The sequence below is a fragment of the Amaranthus tricolor genome, chromosome 9 (genome assembly GCF_026212465.1).
Source record: "Amaranthus tricolor cultivar Red isolate AtriRed21 chromosome 9, ASM2621246v1, whole genome shotgun sequence".
Taxonomy (NCBI): Eukaryota; Viridiplantae; Streptophyta; class Magnoliopsida; order Caryophyllales; family Amaranthaceae; genus Amaranthus; species Amaranthus tricolor.
In genome coordinates, this window is record NC_080055.1 from 10,800,490 (window position 1) to 10,820,662 (window position 20,173).

The 20,173-nt window shown below is 29.4% G+C and overlaps 1 protein-coding gene across 1 annotated transcript; it reads left to right on the forward strand.

Moving 5' to 3' along the window:
- The first annotated feature begins 658 nt into the window (after positions 1–658).
- Positions 659–19,151, forward strand: LOC130823712 (cyanidin 3-O-glucoside 5-O-glucosyltransferase (acyl-glucose)-like). Its single transcript, XM_057688441.1, has 13 exons — positions 659–882; positions 1,585–1,648; positions 2,089–2,141; positions 8,729–8,804; positions 9,720–9,791; positions 11,178–11,265; positions 13,959–14,148; positions 14,965–15,080; positions 16,411–16,616; positions 17,588–17,607; positions 17,694–17,763; positions 18,084–18,174; positions 18,742–19,151. Exons 1-13 carry the CDS (start codon positions 748–750, stop codon positions 18,941–18,943), a joined length of 1,383 nt encoding a protein of 460 aa, XP_057544424.1. The 5' UTR covers positions 659–747; the 3' UTR covers positions 18,944–19,151.
- The last annotated feature ends 1,022 nt before the right edge of the window (positions 19,152–20,173 follow it).

The following is a 20,173-nucleotide window of genomic DNA, read 5'->3' on the forward strand; positions in this document are numbered from 1 at the left end:
GAAAATACAACAAAAAGTAGAGTATTAAAAAGGGAGTATTTAAGTCTATCTCTTTAACATATTACTATTCGACAACGTGTACAGTCAATTAAAGAACACTCTTCTCAATAAATAGTACCACTACCTCCCAATGAGCATGATTTTTTTTTTCAACTTTTCACGCTAAATATCAAAATAACATATAAATATTTTTTTTTCATATAATTTAATGAGAAATTATAGTTAAAATTTATCATAAAATTTCATAAATTTTATTTTAAAAGAACATATCGGAGGGAGTATTAAACTATAACATAGTTAAATGATTTGTTTGATTTGTCCATAAATATATTTATCGGCGGATATTATAATACTCCTTCCGAACAATTTAGTTGTCTCAATTCCTTATTTGGCAAAGTCTTTTTAGTTGTTTCATTTTTATTTTTGACAATCTTTTTTTACCTAAATATCCTTAGTTCACACAAGTAATTACGAATATACTCCCATATACCTTACTTACCCAACTACCCTTTACTATTTACCCTTCACTACTTACCCTTTACTACTTACCCTTTTTAATGGACCCCACACCATCCTTAATAACCGTACCCAAGCAAATGAGAATAATAAATTAAATTCAATTAATGTTCCTATCTTCTGATTTAAATCTATATCTATATAATAATAAAATCTTCCATATGTTTGCTCCAATACAATAGTCAATAGCTGAAGCTAGGAAGTTTGTAGAACCCAAAAATAGATTAATTCATGGCAAAATTATTGTTTGTAATATCAATAATATTGATTCATTTTGTTCAACAATGTACCCTTAAAGTAGAGGGGTATACCAGAGCAGATTTCCCATCTGATTTTATCTTTGGTTCAGGCACTTCTGCTTATCAGGTCATCTTCTCTTCTCTATTTCTTATTCTTACCTAAATAATAACTTATAAAACAGCTTCAGATCTAACTTTGAGCTTACCATTGAGAGAAAACATGATATTAATATGTCCGTCAAATAGATCAGGATGAGTTGGGTTTGTGTTCAGATTTACATGTAAGCAATCTTTAGATTAGGAATCTTTTATTTTGATTAATAGCTTTTGATGTATAATTGCTTATTTTTTATCTTTTCTGGAGTTTTGCTTTTCCTTCATGCACACGAAGAGTGAGAGTGGAGAAATCTCTTCCTAAACAAATCTAATGTATTCAGTTTATAAAAGTCAAGTCACAAGTTTAATATGATCTACAATAGATATAAACTTGTTTAGTTGACACTAATTAGCTTTAGTTGTTAAAAATAAGAAATTAACAAATGTTAAATTTTACACTAACTTAGTAAATGTTCATGAACTATAAGCTAAACTAACAAAAATTTTACTTGAAAAGTAATTAGTTAGGTGACATCACACCTACAAATTAATCCGAAGGGTTTATTAGAATGGTTTATCTTACATCGACAAATTAAAAATGTTTTGCACACTTTCTAAGTTATTAGAACTTTTTTCAATGACCGTATGGTTTTGGAATAATATATATATATATTTTTGGCTTATAGAGTGTATAGATCTCGTATTAATTTGTTTGTTTGGTTTGGTAATGTAGGTAGAGGGGGCAGCAACTGAGGATGGAAGGACACGAAGTATTTATGACACTTGGGCCTTTCAAGGTTTGTTTGATTTCCTACTTCCTTTTTCTTTCATTTGGGGTTGGTTACTGTATTTAACAAAAAATCTTATATTTTATTTATGTAATTGAATATTTTATTATTTTTATTTTAAAAAATTAGAAATTTAATTATATTTTGTTATTATACTTGATTAGTTTACTATTTATTTTTTCTTTAAAAGTTAAAATACTTATATAAAATATTAATTGTTTTCCTATTTTAAAATTAAATTACCTTAAAAAGTTAAAATTAATAATAATAAAGAGAATTTATTAATTTTTATGTATAATCTTAAATGCTGTAAATATAATTACCCTATAAGTAGTTTAAAGCCCTATCTTAAGGATGGTCTTGACCACTAATCTAATCCATAGCTCTCGATTTGTTCATCCTTAATGAGTTTATTTATTTGTTGATTAGTTTTTACTTAATTGTTACAGTTACGGGGGAATACGCAGGAGACGTTGCATGTGATGAGTATCATAAATACAAGGTAAGAAAACCATTTCACTTGTTAGGGGTTGTTAACAATGACCTATTTTAAAACTTGTGAGAGAAGATTTTTTTGAGAGACTATTACTAAATTGGTCAAATTATTATTGGCTTTTAATTTATTTTAATAGGCTAGACTTAAATAACATCTTTTAAAAAGACCGTCTTTTAAAAAGACCGTCTTTTAAAAAATCAGCTTTTAAATAAGTCTCGTTAATAATAACCTTAAACAGGTCAGTGCGTGACCTTCCTTCACAAACAGTCATGAGCACATTTTGGGGTTGGTGTACATATATTAGGACACATGTCAACATTCTATTGGCACAAACAATTTACATTTATGAATACTCGTTGACTAATCCATCAACTAATACTCGGTTCAGTTCTTTTTAATTGTCCCATTTGGATTGAACACAAACATTAAGAAAGTGGAAGGACTACCTTAAATAATACATCGATGTGATGTAATGGTTATTGGTAATAAATTTGATTAAACTCTAATTATTCCATCCAATTTGGATAAGTTTAAATTTAGAGGGAAAATTATAAATTGTTCGATTACATAATTAAAAATACAAAGTCTTCATAGCCGTTAATTAAATTACATAATTAAAAATACAAAGTCTTAATTGTCATTAATAAATTACATAATTAAAAATTACATCCCCGAAAAATTACATTTACATTTAATAAAGGGGTTTGTATCTACACTTCCACTTCCTCCTCGATCTCTTCAACACTTTATTCACGGCTACAAATAACGAACATTTTTCTCGAGCCATGTGAATACGGATATCATTTCGTTCATTGACTTCAGAATAGAGGTCGAACGAACCGATTATGCATTTATTATATATGTTAGTCACATTTTTAAAAAATGCGCCAAAAAACGAAAATCATTAATGCCATCTAAAATTTAAAAACTTTTCCAAAAAACTGAAGTCATGAGAAACAACAAAAAACCCACACAGCATAATCATCAATGTGGGTCACAGGAAGTAGAAAATTGTCAACCCAAAATGCATAGGCGCCAAAATGAAAATGTCAACCCAAAAGTTAGGCGCCACAACATAGAAAAGAACACAACAAGCATACAACAATATAAATAGGGGGTATTTATTGCAAACCAAATTAATACTCCAAGTCATTTATTGCAAAAAATAATGGTGAAGCAAAAAGAATTAGATACTTACGCTAGGAATGAAATAATGCATGAGTTATTGATTGGTGTTAACAAAAAGGGGAAGCCAGCAGATGGATTAATGGGAGAAATCGCCAAAAAGTACGATGTTCACTGTAAGACCGTAAGTAGAATTTGGGGTAAAGTTAAAACTCAGCAAAAGGAGAGGGCCACAATGAATGCAAGTAGCAAAAAGTTTGGCAGAAACAACAAGACAATAATACCATTTAATGAAAGCAGATTCCAAGCCTTAGAAAATGCCAAAAAGACAAGTCAACAAGTAGTTGCAAATGCCATGGATGTTAGCCAATCAACTGTATGGAGATGGAAGAAAAAAAAACACATACGCAAGCATACAAATACATTCAAGCCACTGTTAATCGACACAACAAGAATGACAGGTTATTCTTTTGTATTTCTAGTTGCATTTATGATGAACAGACAAATGCTTTCAAATTCAGTGACATGTCTAACAAAGTTCACATAAATGAAAGATTGTTCTACCTCACTAGAACACAACAAACGTACTATCTTACCCCAGGAGAACCTGAGCCACATAGGGAACTACAGTCAAAAAGATTCGTTCCTAAAATTATATAAACCAATGTATTTTAGTGAAGGTGAACTAATTTTTGATGGAAAAATAGGTATCTTTTCTTTTGCAGCTCAAGTGCTAGCACAAAGAAATTCCAAAAACAAGAAGAGAGGGAAACCAGGAACCAAACCCATTCAATCCATAACAAAGACACACATAAGGTCAATGCTAATTGACAATATCTTACTGGCTATTGGAGAAAAATGGCCAGAAGGTGCAAGCAAAACAATTTACATTCAACAGGATGATACAAAACCACACATTCTAGATAATGATCCAATATTCAGGGAAGGTGCAAATCAAGATGGATTCAATATCCATTTAGTTCAACAGCCTCCAAATTCCCCTGATATGAACGTGTTAGACTTAGGTTTTTTTTAGGTCTATTCAATCGTTACAACACCAGAAAGCAACATACAACTACACACAATTGGTTAGGGCAGTGACTGGTGCTTTTGAAGCTTTAGAATACCACACATTAAGGTTTGTTTGGACTTTACAAGCATGTAAGGTTGAGGTACTGAAAAACTTGGTGGTTTTGACTACCATATTCCACACATGAACAAAACCAAACTAGCTAGGGAAGGGAGACTACCAGATTATTTAACAGTTAGGAAAGAAATCATAAATGAGTCACTCTGTCATTTGGATACAAATCATTTAGATATTGCTAACTGTACTTGGGAATTGAAAACCAAGAGATTTTCCATCAAGCAACATAACCAATAACAACAATTATTGTGAGCCAGCAGGAAAATCAAAAGCAACAAGACCAGAACCAACAACAACAATTATTGTGAGCTAGTAGAAAAACCAGGAGCAACAAGAAACAACAGAACCAACAACAAAAATTATTATGAGCCAGCAGGAAAACCAGGAGCAACAAAAAACAATAGAACTAACAACAACAATTATTGTGAGCCAGTAGGAAAACCAGGAGCAACAAGAAACAACAGACTCAACTTGCACAAAAACAACACAAATCCAGCAACAGTCAACAACACAACGACCAACAACAACAACCAAATAGCACCAACAAAACCAGCAGCAACAGTAGATAAGGTTACAAGGACAGTCATACTTTTGGGTTAAATATTCATAGTCACACTTTTGGGCTAATTGTAGTGGATGAAAATGTTTAGGGTTAAACATCATATAAATTCATTCAAGCTGTTTATGACTAAACATTTAATGGAAGTTTATGGGTTTTTAATGGCAAATAAAATTCATTTTAGGCGCATCTCTCAGAAAACAACATGTTTTCATCATTGAGATCCATAAACATACTCTTTGCCTCCTAAAATCATAATGATCGGTTGTAGCAACTAATAAGCCCTCTTTTCAAAAATCATTGAGCTTTTCATTGGCCTGAAAAAAAATCATCACAAACCAACACATACATACGTGCATAATCAAGAAAAACAAAAATAAAATGTAACATCATTAGTCAGAGGGAAAGAATAACCGTTTCACATACGAGAGAAGGGCCCCTTAACATCATAAATAGTATCATCATCTTCACCATCATAATCTTTTGAGTCAGATGAAGAAAAAAGGTCATCATCAGGTAGATCAAGTCCCAAATCAAACATAATCGAAATTTCTTCATCCTCATTGTCCATGGTTCTTCCCCAATTTGGAGAAGTTTCAACAGAAGGATGTGGTGAGGAAAATATACGAATCCTTATCTTCAAAATCACCAAACAACAACTTCAATGCAGGATGAGAAAGAGAAGAATTAGGCGACTCCATTACCGAATCTTCTTAGAAAAAAAACCTCAAACTCAGACGACAGGAGAGAGGAGAGAAGAAGAATCAAAAACGTAGATCTACTTTAAAATGACGAAGAGAGGAAGAAGATGAAGATCTAGGGTTTCAGAAGGGGGTGGGTTCAGCAACTTGAACAGTAGCGCCATCGAAGAAGAAGAAGAGAGAAAGAAGATGAAGATCTAGGGTTTCAGAAAGAGGATGAGTGAATCAAAGGAACAAAGCTGGGTTGGGGTATATAATCAGAGGGAGGAGAGGTTAATAAAGGGAGGGAGTGATTTGTAGGTTAATTAGGATTGGGGGGGTTAATTAATGTCGTTTAGTTTTTAAAATAAGGGTGTTTTGGTAATTATATGAATAGTATAAGGACAATTTGGTCCAAAAATTATGTTCTAAAATAGAAATTAAACAATTAAGGTGAATTGCCCAAATAAGAAAATGGGACAATTAAAAAGAATTGGAGGGAGTACTGTAAATCAAAAAACAAAATAATAACATTGATGGTTTAAGTTTTTTCAAGAACTATAAAATGAAATCAATCATACACTATACTAAAAAGCTTGGAAATTTCTAGTGCCACAACAATAGACAATTCTACCAAATGAAACTCCTTATTGGAAAACGAAAAATAGCACACCATTTGATATTGACCAATATCTAGCATTTATTTATAGTTAAACTGAATAAGTTGAGAATATAATATACTGCATAATATATTGCTGACAATTTTCACAATTACAGAGTTAATTTATACATATAACTATTAAAATTGAATATTTCTAATGCAAAATATCTCCAGGTTTATTTTTTTAATATCATATGTTTATATATATGTCGATACTAAAAAGAATCGTGCATTACAAGGATTTCTACACTGGTAAAGCTGTATTTTGAAACAATTTTTAAAAACCTTACTATATTTCTCTTGCAAACCTTCTAATTCATTCATGTGCTAAAAAGTTCCATGAAGTATCCTAAAAAGTTATGAAGTAAAATCTATGGACTCAACTAATACAAACAAAGTAGAAATTATCATTTATAAAATTAAAATTATCTTGTTCAAGAAATTAGTTATTAAAAAAATATAAATAGTAGATAAATAAAGTGAAAAATATGAAGTGTATATAAAAAGTAAGTAGGAGAAGATAATGAACTTTTTAAAAAAGAGATCATTACTTTTAAGAACAAGTTGAATAATTAAATTTTAGGTGACAGAAAAACAATTAATAGTGTAATGACCTTTAAAATTGAATCATTGTAAAGAATGCTCTTACAAACTTTCAATTGGTACATTGTTTGGTTTTAGTAAATTTAGTCGTAAATAGTATATCTCTATGAATAAATAGCATAGAGAAATTAAGAGTTTCTTAAGGAAAAATGTGGATATTTAGTGGTAAACGGTGAGTGAGTAAATTGCATAGATGATTTAATAACCCAATATAAAGAGTGTTTGATAAATAGTTAATGTAAAGGGTGTTTGACAAATGGTTATCAAGTGTCGGCTTGTTCAACCAATTAGTCTTTTTTTTTGGCTTTTTAAGACAACTGTTTAATGAGATGTTTGATATAGTTAGATATTAGTTGTTGGCTTCTTATTTGAGAAAAAGTGGGTCAGTAAGCGTTATTGGAAAAGCTAACTTACCTAATATTTTTTGGGCTTTTGACCAACTATACACAAAAGTTATTTACCAAAAAAACCTTATATCCTCATGAAATCGTGTTATTTAAGTCACTATGAGTTTACCAACATTTATTTTAATTTTAATTAGTCGTTTTACTTTGCAACATTATTACTCTCTCTCTATTCTGGTAGGATTTTTTAAAGAGAAATGGGGTAATTCTTAGGGGAATAAGAAGAGTCGTAATATTTTATTTTTTACGACTCATTTGGTTGTTAATACTAAATGGTGTTATTGAAAATGATTAGTTGTGTAAATTTTAAGAAATTTATTTTGTTATTCTCATGGTTACGAAACTTCCATTGTAAAAAATGATTTTGTTCACAAATTTTTGATTACCATCTAATCAAATTTTTAAAAGATAATGCATCGAAACCAATTTTGTAAAGAAAATTATGAGGTGATTGATGTATACCAAGCATGACCATTGAACTTGTTAAGTAATTTTCCTACCAATTAAATTAAAACAATTTTTCATTACCGTTCCCATCATATATTACGGACAACCAACTAAGTCTTTTGTGTAATCCAAACTCTAAAACATTATTCAATTTCTAGGAATTGGCTAAGGGAACTTCTTGTGTTTTATAATGTAGTGTTTGGGAATAAGTATTTCATTTCAAATTATGAATTTTAATTATGAAATCATAAATGAAGAATTTGATAATGATAAGGTTTGGGTAGTCCTTTTCAAATCCTTAATTTAAACTACTTTGAAAGCAATGATGGAATTTGATTCAAATTTAAATTTGAAAATTTTTTATTTGCAAAATAATAGATTTGAGCCAATTCCTAATTTTCAAATGAAATCATTATTCCCAAACATAGCATAAGTGAATTTCACGGAAATTTAATTCTAATGACAATGAGAGGATTCCATAGTATTGTTTTCAAATCAAAAATTGATAGTTGGGTATTTTATCCATTTGCCTGAGTTTGTTTTGTTTTCCTTTTAAGCTTCTTTTACATTTGGTTCATTATTTCTTTTAGAAATGACCTCATATTTTGAGGTGTTCAAAACAAAATCAATTTAATATTTACTTGATCTTATATGATTAAACTCGACTTTAACTAGGCTTTAAAAATAAATTTACAAGTTTTATAAAAATCAATGTGGGTATATACCTAATTTTAACCCGACCCAAAACATCTAATGTCCGGAATAAGCATCTCTATCAATACTCTTTAAATTACTGTGGTCCACAAGTTTATCTTTTACTTATCATTCACAGAATTTTGTTATTTCATTCACCTCAAAAAAAAAAAAGAATCAAAATCGATTCTAAAAGAATGAAAAACAATGTGTAGCAAAAATACATGTTGGATACTTAGATGAATATACATGGAAAACATTTGATATATTGCAGGAAGATGTTCAGTTGATGGTAGAAACAGGAGTGGATGCATATAGATTCTCCATTTCATGGACAAGACTGATCCCAAGTACAAGATTCTATCCTTTGCTCCTATCATATCTTTAAAGGAAATTCATTGTGACTTTGAGTTTTTTCATCTCCACAAATGTCTTTTTAAATCCATGTGATATTCTTGAGCTTCCAACTTTTGGTAAATGAAATGTTAAGTTTTTGGTTACATTAAGTATTTATTTCGACTGAATTTCAAAATATGTAGTCAATTAGGGTGATCACGATGTTTTTTTTTTCTGAAAAAATGTTATACGTTGGTAAAAATAGCATAAAATTAACAAAAAAAACTTCACTTTTGTCTACCATGTGAAAAAATTAAAGAGTCAAGGTCACCATGTGGATTAAAAAAAATGATTTATCTACCACATGAAAAAGCCGAAAATTCAAAGTTATCACATGAAATTCTCCAATCTTTAATGAGTCAACTTTGTAAATAATGAGTTGGTAAGTAATTAAAGGTACTTTATTTAACCCTTATGATAGAGAGCTGACCACACCACAAATTTATTATTTTTTATTTTAGTTAGACAAAAAAATGGTTATAAAAATAGCATGATCGTACCTAACATATTGTTGGTCATGTTGCCTTGCGTATTAGGATCCTCTCTATTATCCATGCTAATTACTAGGATTTTGACACCTATTTTAGAATAAAAAATAAAATGTCAAAATTTTCCTATTGAAACTCTATCAAGCAATTATAGCCATTAGATTAAGTAATAAACCCTCCATTACATTTTAAGTAATAGAGAGGATCCTAATTCGTTGTCTTGCATACCTGTGGACAATTATCTAGTTGCGGAATCATGTTGTGTTAGGCCACGAGCGGATCAAGGCCTTGCCGCCCGGCCATGCCTATGTCTAAGTAGAAATTTGATATAATATGTCATTTTGTTTAGTTCTCTAAATATGGTTTACTTTGCATTTTCAGATGGAACAGGAGCAATTAATCAAAAAGGAGTTGACTATTACAATAATCTCATCAATGAACTAATCAAAAACGGTAAAATATTAACGATTTCCATTTTTACTCCTTCTGTCCCATTTCCCAAAAAATAAGTCAACATATAAATTATTAGAAAAATTAAGAAGAGAGTAAAATTACTAAATTAGTACAATGGTATATTTAAATAAAAAGTAGAAAAATATATATGTATGAGATGAAAACTATGTTAAATATGTGAATAACAATTAAAAAATACTAGTATAAAACTCCGTGCGATCCATAGAAATCAAAGATATATATAAGTATAATTTTCAAAGATACGAAAAAATAAACAAATTATATATTCAATATGAAATAATAATTGTGAAAATATATATATGACATTGTTTATATCATTTGATGCAACAAAATTTTTTAGCTGATTAGTTTTATAAAAATATTTAAATTATTTATTTTTGAAAATGGTAAATTTACGGTATCCGATAAAATTTAATCAACATTTTATTTTATATAGCTCAATATAACCAAGAATAATTCAATTTACTTTGGTTTTAAATGTTACTTAGTATGATAAATTTTTGGTATGACTAAAAATGACATGTTAGTTAATTTTATTTGCATTCTTCCATTTAGCGGGCTTTTATAAGAATGACACGTGTAATTTTCCAATTTTTTTATCAAATTATATCTAAATCTAAGTAATAATCATTCAATTTATTCTACTTTTTAAATGGTATGTTACTCAATTTGATAAATTTTTGGTAGAGCTAAAAATAGCATGTTAGTTAATTATATGTGCCATGTAAGCCAACATCAACCAATAAAATTTTTCATCTTGCAGGGCTTTTATAAAAATGACATGTGTAATTTTTAAATTTTTGTATTAAATTATGATTTTAATTAATGCAAGTGCTTATTAATTATCAATCAATTTGTTCAATTCGTCTCAGCCAACAGTAAATATCAATCAATAAAACAATCAGGGAAAATTGGTCTCAACCAGTAAGAAGGGAAATACAAATGACAATAATATTTTAAAAGTGCAAATTATATCTGACAATAAATTACAAACAATGCAAAATCTCTACCAATAAATATTCAGCAAATAAAAAATTACACATGGCAACATTCTCTTAAAATGGGTTATTCGACCCAACTTAAAAGAATGGATTTTAACCAATTTCCTTTCTTTTACTAAAATTCAAACTAAGGGTTTGGATTACTCTCAAGAAATAAAATGGGTTATTCAAATCTCAAACCAAACAGATTGTAATAAATTAGTTAGATGTTTACGTTACCAAAACTCTAAATGTTATATACCAAACAAACTCTTAATCATTATCTTATCAATGCAACAACATCGATAAATATAAATGAATGCAACAAATTTAGAAATGTCTTAGCATATTTTTTATTAACGCTAATTTTTTCTTAATTACTTAGGAATTCAACCCCATGTAACATTGCTACAATTTGATTTCCCACAAGTACTTCAAGATGCTTATGGAGGATGGATGGATCAACAAATGGTGTAAGTTTCTTTATTTTTTCTCATATTTATTTTTTGATATGAAAAATTAATTAGCTCGTAACAAATTATTTTTAATTGTTTTTAGCGATATTCAACATGATAGTACTTAACTTTTAAAAAACGTCAATGCTAGCAATTCTTTAAAAAATTTTACAGCGTAACCGTACTATTGCACTTAAATGAACAATTTAATTCATTAATACTTAGAATTAGTTGTTTTCCGTTAAATTGGCTTAATAAGTAATGTTAAATTACTAAAATACCCTTATTCATCCTTATTCTGGTTAGAGACGGTTAGAGACAATAAGAGGGGGTGAATTGTTGTTTGATAAGTTTAAATATTTTTACCCTATTTTTACGGAATTAGATTGCGAAATTAAAACTTAAACTTGATGCGCAAAATTAGAAACAGACAACATAATTTTTACGTGGAAACCTTCTAAACCTAAATAGAAAGAAAAACCATGACCCTCAGGGATTTCAAATTCTCTATTATGTTTTTTAGGCAATTAGCTACATAAAACAAATAAACACAACTAGGCCAACTTCTCTTTCTCCTTCTTTTGCTTCACACGAAGCTTCTCTCTTCTTTCCTAGACTTCCGCAAGTCTAATTACAACTTTTCTCTCAAAAACCCTTTTACAAAGGCCAAATATCTAAGGATAAAATTAATGAGTTACACAAGAAAATATTTTTTAATTAGTTGGCAATTTGGAGCAAAAAATATTTTTTGTTATTTTTTTTAATCTTACGCATGGACACACAAAAAACAACCGGTTAAAAAATAACTCCTTCTATATAAGAGCTTTACGTAACTATGTGAAAGAAATAACTACCCACTACATCCTTAATCCTAAAATTAAGGAACAGTAAGTGGAAATTGATATGCAAGAAATAAAGCCACGGTTTTTCTTTCTAAAATTAGGCAAGTTAGTTTTTCTTAATTAAACCAATAATTTAAGCCTATTTATGTGGAGAAAAATTAGGAGAAGTATTCTCCACTTTAAGAAAATATACCGGTTATTTTAAAAGTAGTTATAAAATCTTTTGCCAACTAACTTAAAAAATTAATGGTGCAACAAATTAATTATACCCATACATCATCAACTAAAAAAACAGAAAAATATTTTCTACAGAATTTCAGCTGATGTTGATTCTTCCAAACTTGAATCTTGGGAATAGAGCATTGTCTCCATTCATCGACAAGTATCGTCAGATTATCAACTTAGGAACAATAGACCTCCTGTCTACATTTGACATCCTAAGCGATCTTTCTTATCTAACTTCCTTGGATATATTTGACATGTACAACATTTATAGACCAAGTCGTAGGCACTTGCAATGATCTTTATCAAGACCGGATATCGACCTGCACACAATCTCTAAAATACAGTCATTTATATTACGTGTGGTCATCATCAAAACCTAAAAAAGCCAACAATTCTCATTCTTATTCATTCTCTTCAATTGCATCCTTTAACGCAATTTTAAATTAAAACCAAGTACAAATACTCATCAATCATCAATCATCAATCATCAAATATCCATCAACTTCTATTACTCCACAAAGAAAGACATCGATCAAACTTCTATTACTCATCCTTCATTTGCAACATTTTCTCTAAGAAACTTGTGCTACGAACTCAAAATAGAAGCCTTTCAACCTAGAAAGTTCTATCAATTGTTTTTAATGGATGTTTGGAAGTTGTCTACATTGTATTTGGAATTTGAATTTTACAGAAAAACTTGAAATTGGTAGACTTTGTTACTCGCAATTTCTTGAGCAATTGAATAAGAGTAAACATTGTGGATCTCTTTCAGAAGCACAATGAGGATGAATGAGGTGAGGTTACTTCAGTAATTTAACGTTACTTATTAAGCCAATTTAACGGAAAACAACTAATTCTAAATATTAATGTTAGTGTTCATTTAAGTACAATAGTATGATTGTTACGCTGTGAAATTTTTTTCAGAATTACTACCACTAACGTTTCTTAAAAACTTAGTGATACCATGTAGAATATCCTTTTTTTTAATATAACATTTTTATAAGAATTGCTATTATTAGCGTTTCTTAAAAACTTAGTACTACCATATAGAATATCTTTTTTTTATAAAGAATTGCAATTTTTAAGAGCTTAAATCTAGATTTACTCATTTTATGATTACTCTTTATTATTTTTTTTCTAAACTATCCTTTCTATCAGAGACTGTTTTCGGCCCATTTAAGGTGTCTGATCGCCTAAAGCGTCCACAAAACATCAGTCTATATTAACAAACCTAAAGCGTCCAGAAAACATCAGTCATATATTAACAAACTCATTGTAGTTTATTAGTTAAGCATATAGCTCAATTGGTGGCATGTCTTCTTATGATAGTGTAGTTAGGGATTCAAAAACTACTTATTTATTTTTTTGCGAAAATTTTAGTCCATGTTTTACCGTAACTTAAGTTTTTGTTCCATTTATTTGATAATAATACTACTTCTTATTTACTATTTTGATTGCTTTTGTATTTATTTTGACATTTAAGTCTTTTGTTAATTTTTGTCTTTTGTTAATTTTTAAATGGTTGACTAAAAGTCTCAATTTTCTATACAACCCTATACTATTTGCTTTGTTCTTACTTTCAATTACTTATTAAGTTTATGCAATGCAATTGCTTAATGAATAATAAATGTTATTGATAAACAGGATGGATTTTACAGCTTATGCAGAAGTGTGTTTCAAAGAATTTGGAGACAGAGTTTTACATTGGACAACAATTAACGAGCCAATTGCTGTTGTTCTTTTGTTTTATGATGATTTAAATCCATATATTGCTGCTCACAACCTTTTACTTGGCCATGCATCAGTAGTCAACCTATACAGACAAAAGTTTCAGGTAACTATTTTTGTTTATTTATTATCACTTTAATTCGATTATTCAAAATCTTTTAGTGACGTGTTTGTACAGGGGCAGTTTTAGGCTTATTTGAGATACATGATCTCATATATTAACAAATTCCTTATAGTTCATTAGTGAAGCGTAGCTTAGTTTATTAAAGTATATAACATATTCTGGGGCCTTAACCATCAGCTTAAACTTTTGGTTGAATTGGTTCCTTGACATGATATCAGTAGCCAGCGTGACAAAAGGCTACGGGTCCGAAACTCAACCACCCCTCATTTAAAGTGGAATATTTAGCGCCAGGTATGAAGAGGGTTGTGTTGCATCTACACTTTTAGCCCAAAAGGCTCTCATGTGAGGGGACGTGCTAGAGTATATAATATATCCTGTGGCCTTAACTATCAACTTAAACTTTTAGTTCGAGTTGATTCCTTTAGTATTATAATTGCAAACAATATATACAACAAAGTGGTTTATCCTTAGGCCACAAAAACCGTAGACACGAACATGGCCAACTACTTGCATTGTATATGAGTATATCACAAATAATCAAATGAAATGGTCTCTGTCTCATGATGAGATAATTTCTATTGGGCTGGCCCAGTAAAACTTATTGTTTCAAAGTAATCACTTATAACTTTTTATAATCTTAGAGTGATCACTCATAACTTTAATGTAATTACTTACAATCTTAAAATAATTAATTATAAAAATAGATTAATTATATAGGCTCGTCTCATGATAATTCTCACACAACTTGTTGAAGTTGTATAATTATAGTATAAAACATTTGTAACAACTTACATGTAGGAAAAGCAAAATGGATCCATTGGGCTGAATCAACATGCAAGATGGTTTCTTCCTGCTACTAACACAAAACGTGATATAATGGCATGTGAGAGAGCTAGTATGTTTGTAAACGATTGGTAAGTCATCTTCAAAGAAATAACATTTTGTTTGGTAAATTGCTTTTAGATTAGCCTTTTAGTTGATTTTATGTTTTTAATACTTTTGTTTGTCAAAGAGTCAATAATCAAAATAATTTTTGACAAAAGTTAAAACCGAAAAACCACTATGAACAACTTTTTCATTGGTTTTTCATGTTTTAACCACTTTTTTTCTAACCAACAAAATAATAAATTTTTACTATACATCTTTATAATAGCTAACTAAAACAACTTGATTGATAGCAAAAAAAAAAACACTAACTGCCTATTTGGTACATGGTATTAGAGGGTGGTAATGGTAATAAAATTAAGTAATAAAAAATTTAGTTGTTTGGATGCCTTCAATGGTAATGAATGGTAATAAAATAAGGTAATAAAATTACCAAAAAGGGCCATTTTTATTACCATCAAACAACCTGGTATTAGGTTGTAATGGTAATGAAGTATTACTGTGGTAATAAAATAAGATAATGTTGTTTCGAGCTGAAGAAAAAAAAAGGTAATGTATGTAATTATCCAAAAAAATATTATTATTAAAAAAAGAATCATTAGATAGAATAATTTAGATACAATAATGCTTTTAGATATAAACATACAATAATGAAACTAAGAGTCATTACCATTTTTTATTACTAATAACCAAATGCAATCAATAGAATATTATCTTCCATTACCATTCTTTAGTCATGCACACCAAACAAAAGAATCTCCATTATCAATTCTCATATTCATTCCTTCATTACCATTGCCGTTACAACATTTCATTCTCATTACTTCATTACCATCAATCAAACGGACCGTACACTTACAACGAAAAACTTCAACAAACATTTATTCGCCAAACAGACCTAACATAAACATTCTTGCATGCGCGTGTACATCTAATTTTACCCTTTTTGGTCACTTCTTACTTCGATCCCTTTTAATATTTCCATGTTCCATTTAGAAGTGTTTCGACTGATGTTCCATGGATAATTTTCTATTTTTATCATATAATTTGTTTCATATTTATCCCTAATTATTATGGACAAGATTATTCTTAGTTTTTTTGTAAAATTCATTTTTATCCATTGAATTTCTTCTTCCCATCATATTTATTATCGCCAAAATTCATGTTAGTGGTGCCTAGATGTTCTCCATTTACAATTAAAATAAAACAATATATTATTTATTTTATTATTATCTTCATTTTAAAAATTTATCTTCTTTAATCCACGAAAATTCTTTTAAAAAACATTTATATTTTCGCATTGCTAAATGTTAATATTTTTAGCTTACTATTTTTATATCTTATAATATTTAAAATCAGGTTTACTCATCCCATTGTGTATGGAGATTATCCTAATAAAATGAAACTATATTTGGGAACAAAACTTCCATCATTTACTAAGGAAGAAAGCAAGTTAGTGAAAGGTTCATTTGACTTTATAGCAATCAACTGCTATACTGCTTCTATAGTTGAAGACGATCCCCAAGCTTCATCTTTTCTATTGTGCTTCAAAGCTAAATGCAATGGTACGTGTTTCTATTTCACTTTCACGAGAATTTACTTCATGGAAAATAAGTTTTCAGCAAGTCTTGTATAAGAACGTCTCACCATGAGACAGGCCCATATACACAGTCCAAATTATTTTTTTTATAAATTAGAATCGGACAACCCATATTTAGCCGTATTATGGTGAGACAGTCTTAATAAAGAATTTTTCATTAAATTTAGTTCTACAAAATATATCCGGTAGTAAAACAATTCATCCAATGAAATCAAGGTAGGTAGAACCAAGTCCTAATTTCACGAGATTTAGTTTATCAAAAATAAGTTCAATTATAATAAAAATAGTCCATTTTAGTAAATCAAATAATTCATCCATTGAAATCAAGGTAGATGGAACCAAGCCATAATTTCACGAGATTTAGTTCATCAAAATTAAGTTCAGTTCCAGAAAAATAAGTATGGTACAAGTAGAATAAATAATTCATTTTGAAATCAAGCTTAATTTCACGACATTTAGTTTATAAAAAATACAGCTAGTCTCTTGAGAGACGTATTTCAAGTCTAGGACATTAAAGATTAATGTTTATTTATCGTATTCTTAATACCTACTTACATTGTCCTTGATACTTATTTACTGTATCCTTAATACCTATTTTTAATATCTTAAACGTTTACATACATCATTCTTAATGCCTACTTACAATATTTTAAAAAATATAAAATGGGCCGACCCAATTAGAGATGGTCTCTCACAAGAATTTGTGTAAAAAATAAGTTGGGTTTAGTAAAAACAAATAATTCGTCTATAGAAGCCCTACTTTCACGACAATCATATAGATAGCTTCAAAGTCATTTAAACGATATAATTAATTCATATACATGGATTAATTAGTGGATCATTCCTTTCATAGTTTCATTAATTATTTAGTTTTATAATCTTAATATTTCACTTAATTATAGGCAAAGAGCTAAGGACTTCTTTCGTTTCTTGCAGATAAAGTTATTGGAGGAAAGGTAAGAACATTAAGTTTTCCTTTTTAGATATCTAAACCACCCAATTGATTAATTCTTCATTAGTCCCTAACTTCTTTAAAAATTAGTTCATACAAGGTGCACTAGAGCATTTGAAACAAGTTTATGGCAATCCTCCAGTCTATATACATGAAAATGGTATTGTACTACTCCTATAATCTCTACATTTTTACTTTCATCCTTCTTCTTAAACATGCATTTTGTTGGAATGATTTCTGCCACGTCGATATATTAAAGATGATATACATACTATATAAGTCACTGGGGTCCTTCCTCCCATAGTCATATAGTTTTAGAATGATATGATCTCATTGGCTTATGAAGTGTGTGCAACTCGTGTTTTTCCGATTATATGTTGACGTTGATAATAAGTTTAACTCAATTTAACTTTTTTTTTTGTGTGTTTATTATGGTTTTGTTCGTCTTGTTAAATTTTGGTCCATGAATATAATTGATAGGTTTACGGACTTTTCGTAATGTATCATTCAACGACACATCAAGAATCACTTATCTAAATGCTTCTATTGGAAGCATGTTAGATTCCTTGAGGTATTATCTTTATATGGCTATATACTCTCTATTCAGTCCAACTGAAATTGTTTCATTATTATTGTTTAACTTATTGAATAATATATAGGATGAAACATCGGGTAGAAATATTCTATGATTTTAAATATAAAGAAATATATTTACATTTGGTTTCTTTTATATATAACCCAAAAGTTTTAACTTGTAAATTCTCAAGGTGTAATAGCTTTTTTGTTTTGAGTTTTGGTGTTCTTAATTCCTAATGTGTAACCTTCTAATTAGCTTAAGAGAACATAGTCTTGTTTAAATTAAAGTAAGTACCGTTTTTTTTAAGGTTTTAGGTTTGACTCTTACTTAATCATCTCATTTTTTTTTCTCTATCTAATTTGTAAGAAAAAAATTTTTAAAAAATAACCTTCTTATCTCAAACTATTGAGGGGTTGTTTATTGAAGCCTTCAATGCTTAGCTTTTTTACATCCAAGAATTATATAAATGAAAAAAATTCTTAATTAATTTAAAAAAAAATCTTATCCCAACATGAATCTGTAAGTGCATATGTCTAATAATTTCTTGTTTTGTAATTGAAGGAATGGATCAAATGTAAAAGGATATTTCCAATGGTCGTTTTTGGATTTGTTCGAGTTTTCACAACACAACGAATATGGATTTGGGTTATATTACGTTGATTTACAAAGCTCAGAATTGAGAAGGTATCCTAAGAGATCTGCGCTTTGGTATTCCAATTTTCTAAAGGGAAAGCCTTCTCAATCATATCTTGCATCCGAATAATTGAATTATTTTTTGATTGAGGTCAAGTCGATTTTTTTATTTATTGTTTCGTGTTATATAAGAGTTTATTGGGCGTAAAATACATATTCTGATACAATTATACGATACATATTTCTCTGATATTTGACATTGAACATTCTATTTAGATGAAGAGGTGCTTTAGATTTTGTATACCATTTTAATGAACATTTTCAATAAAAGTGCAAAATTAAAAGACGAAGTATGTATCAGAATTCAAATTCGTTTTTGTAATACGACCAAGTGTTGTAAGGCATCTTCTAATTGATAAGAAAGAGGTGGAATAGGTAACTTTTTACTATATACTAGGATCACTCTTCAAGCGTATAGTACCTAACTTGGGTGAACTATATTGATGTTGGCGGAGCAGATTTAATGTGATGTCAATAATGTCAATTGATATCACCTAAATAAAAAAATCAAAAAATATCTAAAAGTAGAGTTAGATGTTAGTATGTTTTCTTCGTTTGATCTGATTGAATAAGTGTTATGAATGGTAGTGTGTGACTTGAGTGCACATTAAAGGGTTGAATTCATGAGTGTGACTCTTGGATGATGGTAACTAAATGTGTGTAGTTATGTGTGGAGTATTCATGAAGAATTATGGGTGTTAATGAAGATTAATGAAGAAAATGAAAGGGTTTGATTTATGTATGTTCGATCAAAATTCTGACAGAAGAATCTGTAAGGTCGCTCGACCGAGCGAGCCATTTTGGTGGGTCGAACGGTCAGACAGAATGCCCCAGTTTTGGCTGATACTTGCTCGACCGAGCGAGCTCTCTGATCCGGTCGAGCAGATCCTCTGATATGCATGGGATGCTTGTTTTCGACCTTTCAAATCCTTAGAGTTATTTCATAGTATTCATTACTCAATATTAACTATGTATTCAAGTGAGCTATTCATCTTCATGTACCTATTACTATAAATAGGGCTCTCATACTCACACATCAAACACATTAAACATAACCCCTAAGCCAAACACATAGCCTTTTGTTTGTTATCTCTTTCTCAATTGTAATTCTTCATTAAGAAGTGTTGTTTGTATTCTTTTGATATAATATAAACAGAAACTACACACCACGGAGGACGTAGCCATCATTGGGTGAACCTCCTTAAATCTTTGTGTCCTTTTTAGTTACATTGTCAAACTTTGTTTTGTTCGTTGTTGTTTGTTCTTAGCATCGTAACGGTTTTGACAAACGTTATCAATA

Excerpts from the sequence above, each read along its gene's own strand:
- LOC130823712 (XM_057688441.1), top strand. The coding sequence starts at position 748 with ATGGCAAAATTATTGTTTGTAATATCAATAATATTGATTCATTTTGTT. Across the intron at positions 2,142-8,728 it reads ATGAGTATCATAAATACAAG|GAAGATGTTCAGTTGATGGT; the intron begins GTAAGAAAACCA and ends GATATATTGCAG. Across the intron at positions 18,175-18,741 it reads AGCATGTTAGATTCCTTGAG|GAATGGATCAAATGTAAAAG; the intron begins GTATTATCTTTA and ends TTGTAATTGAAG.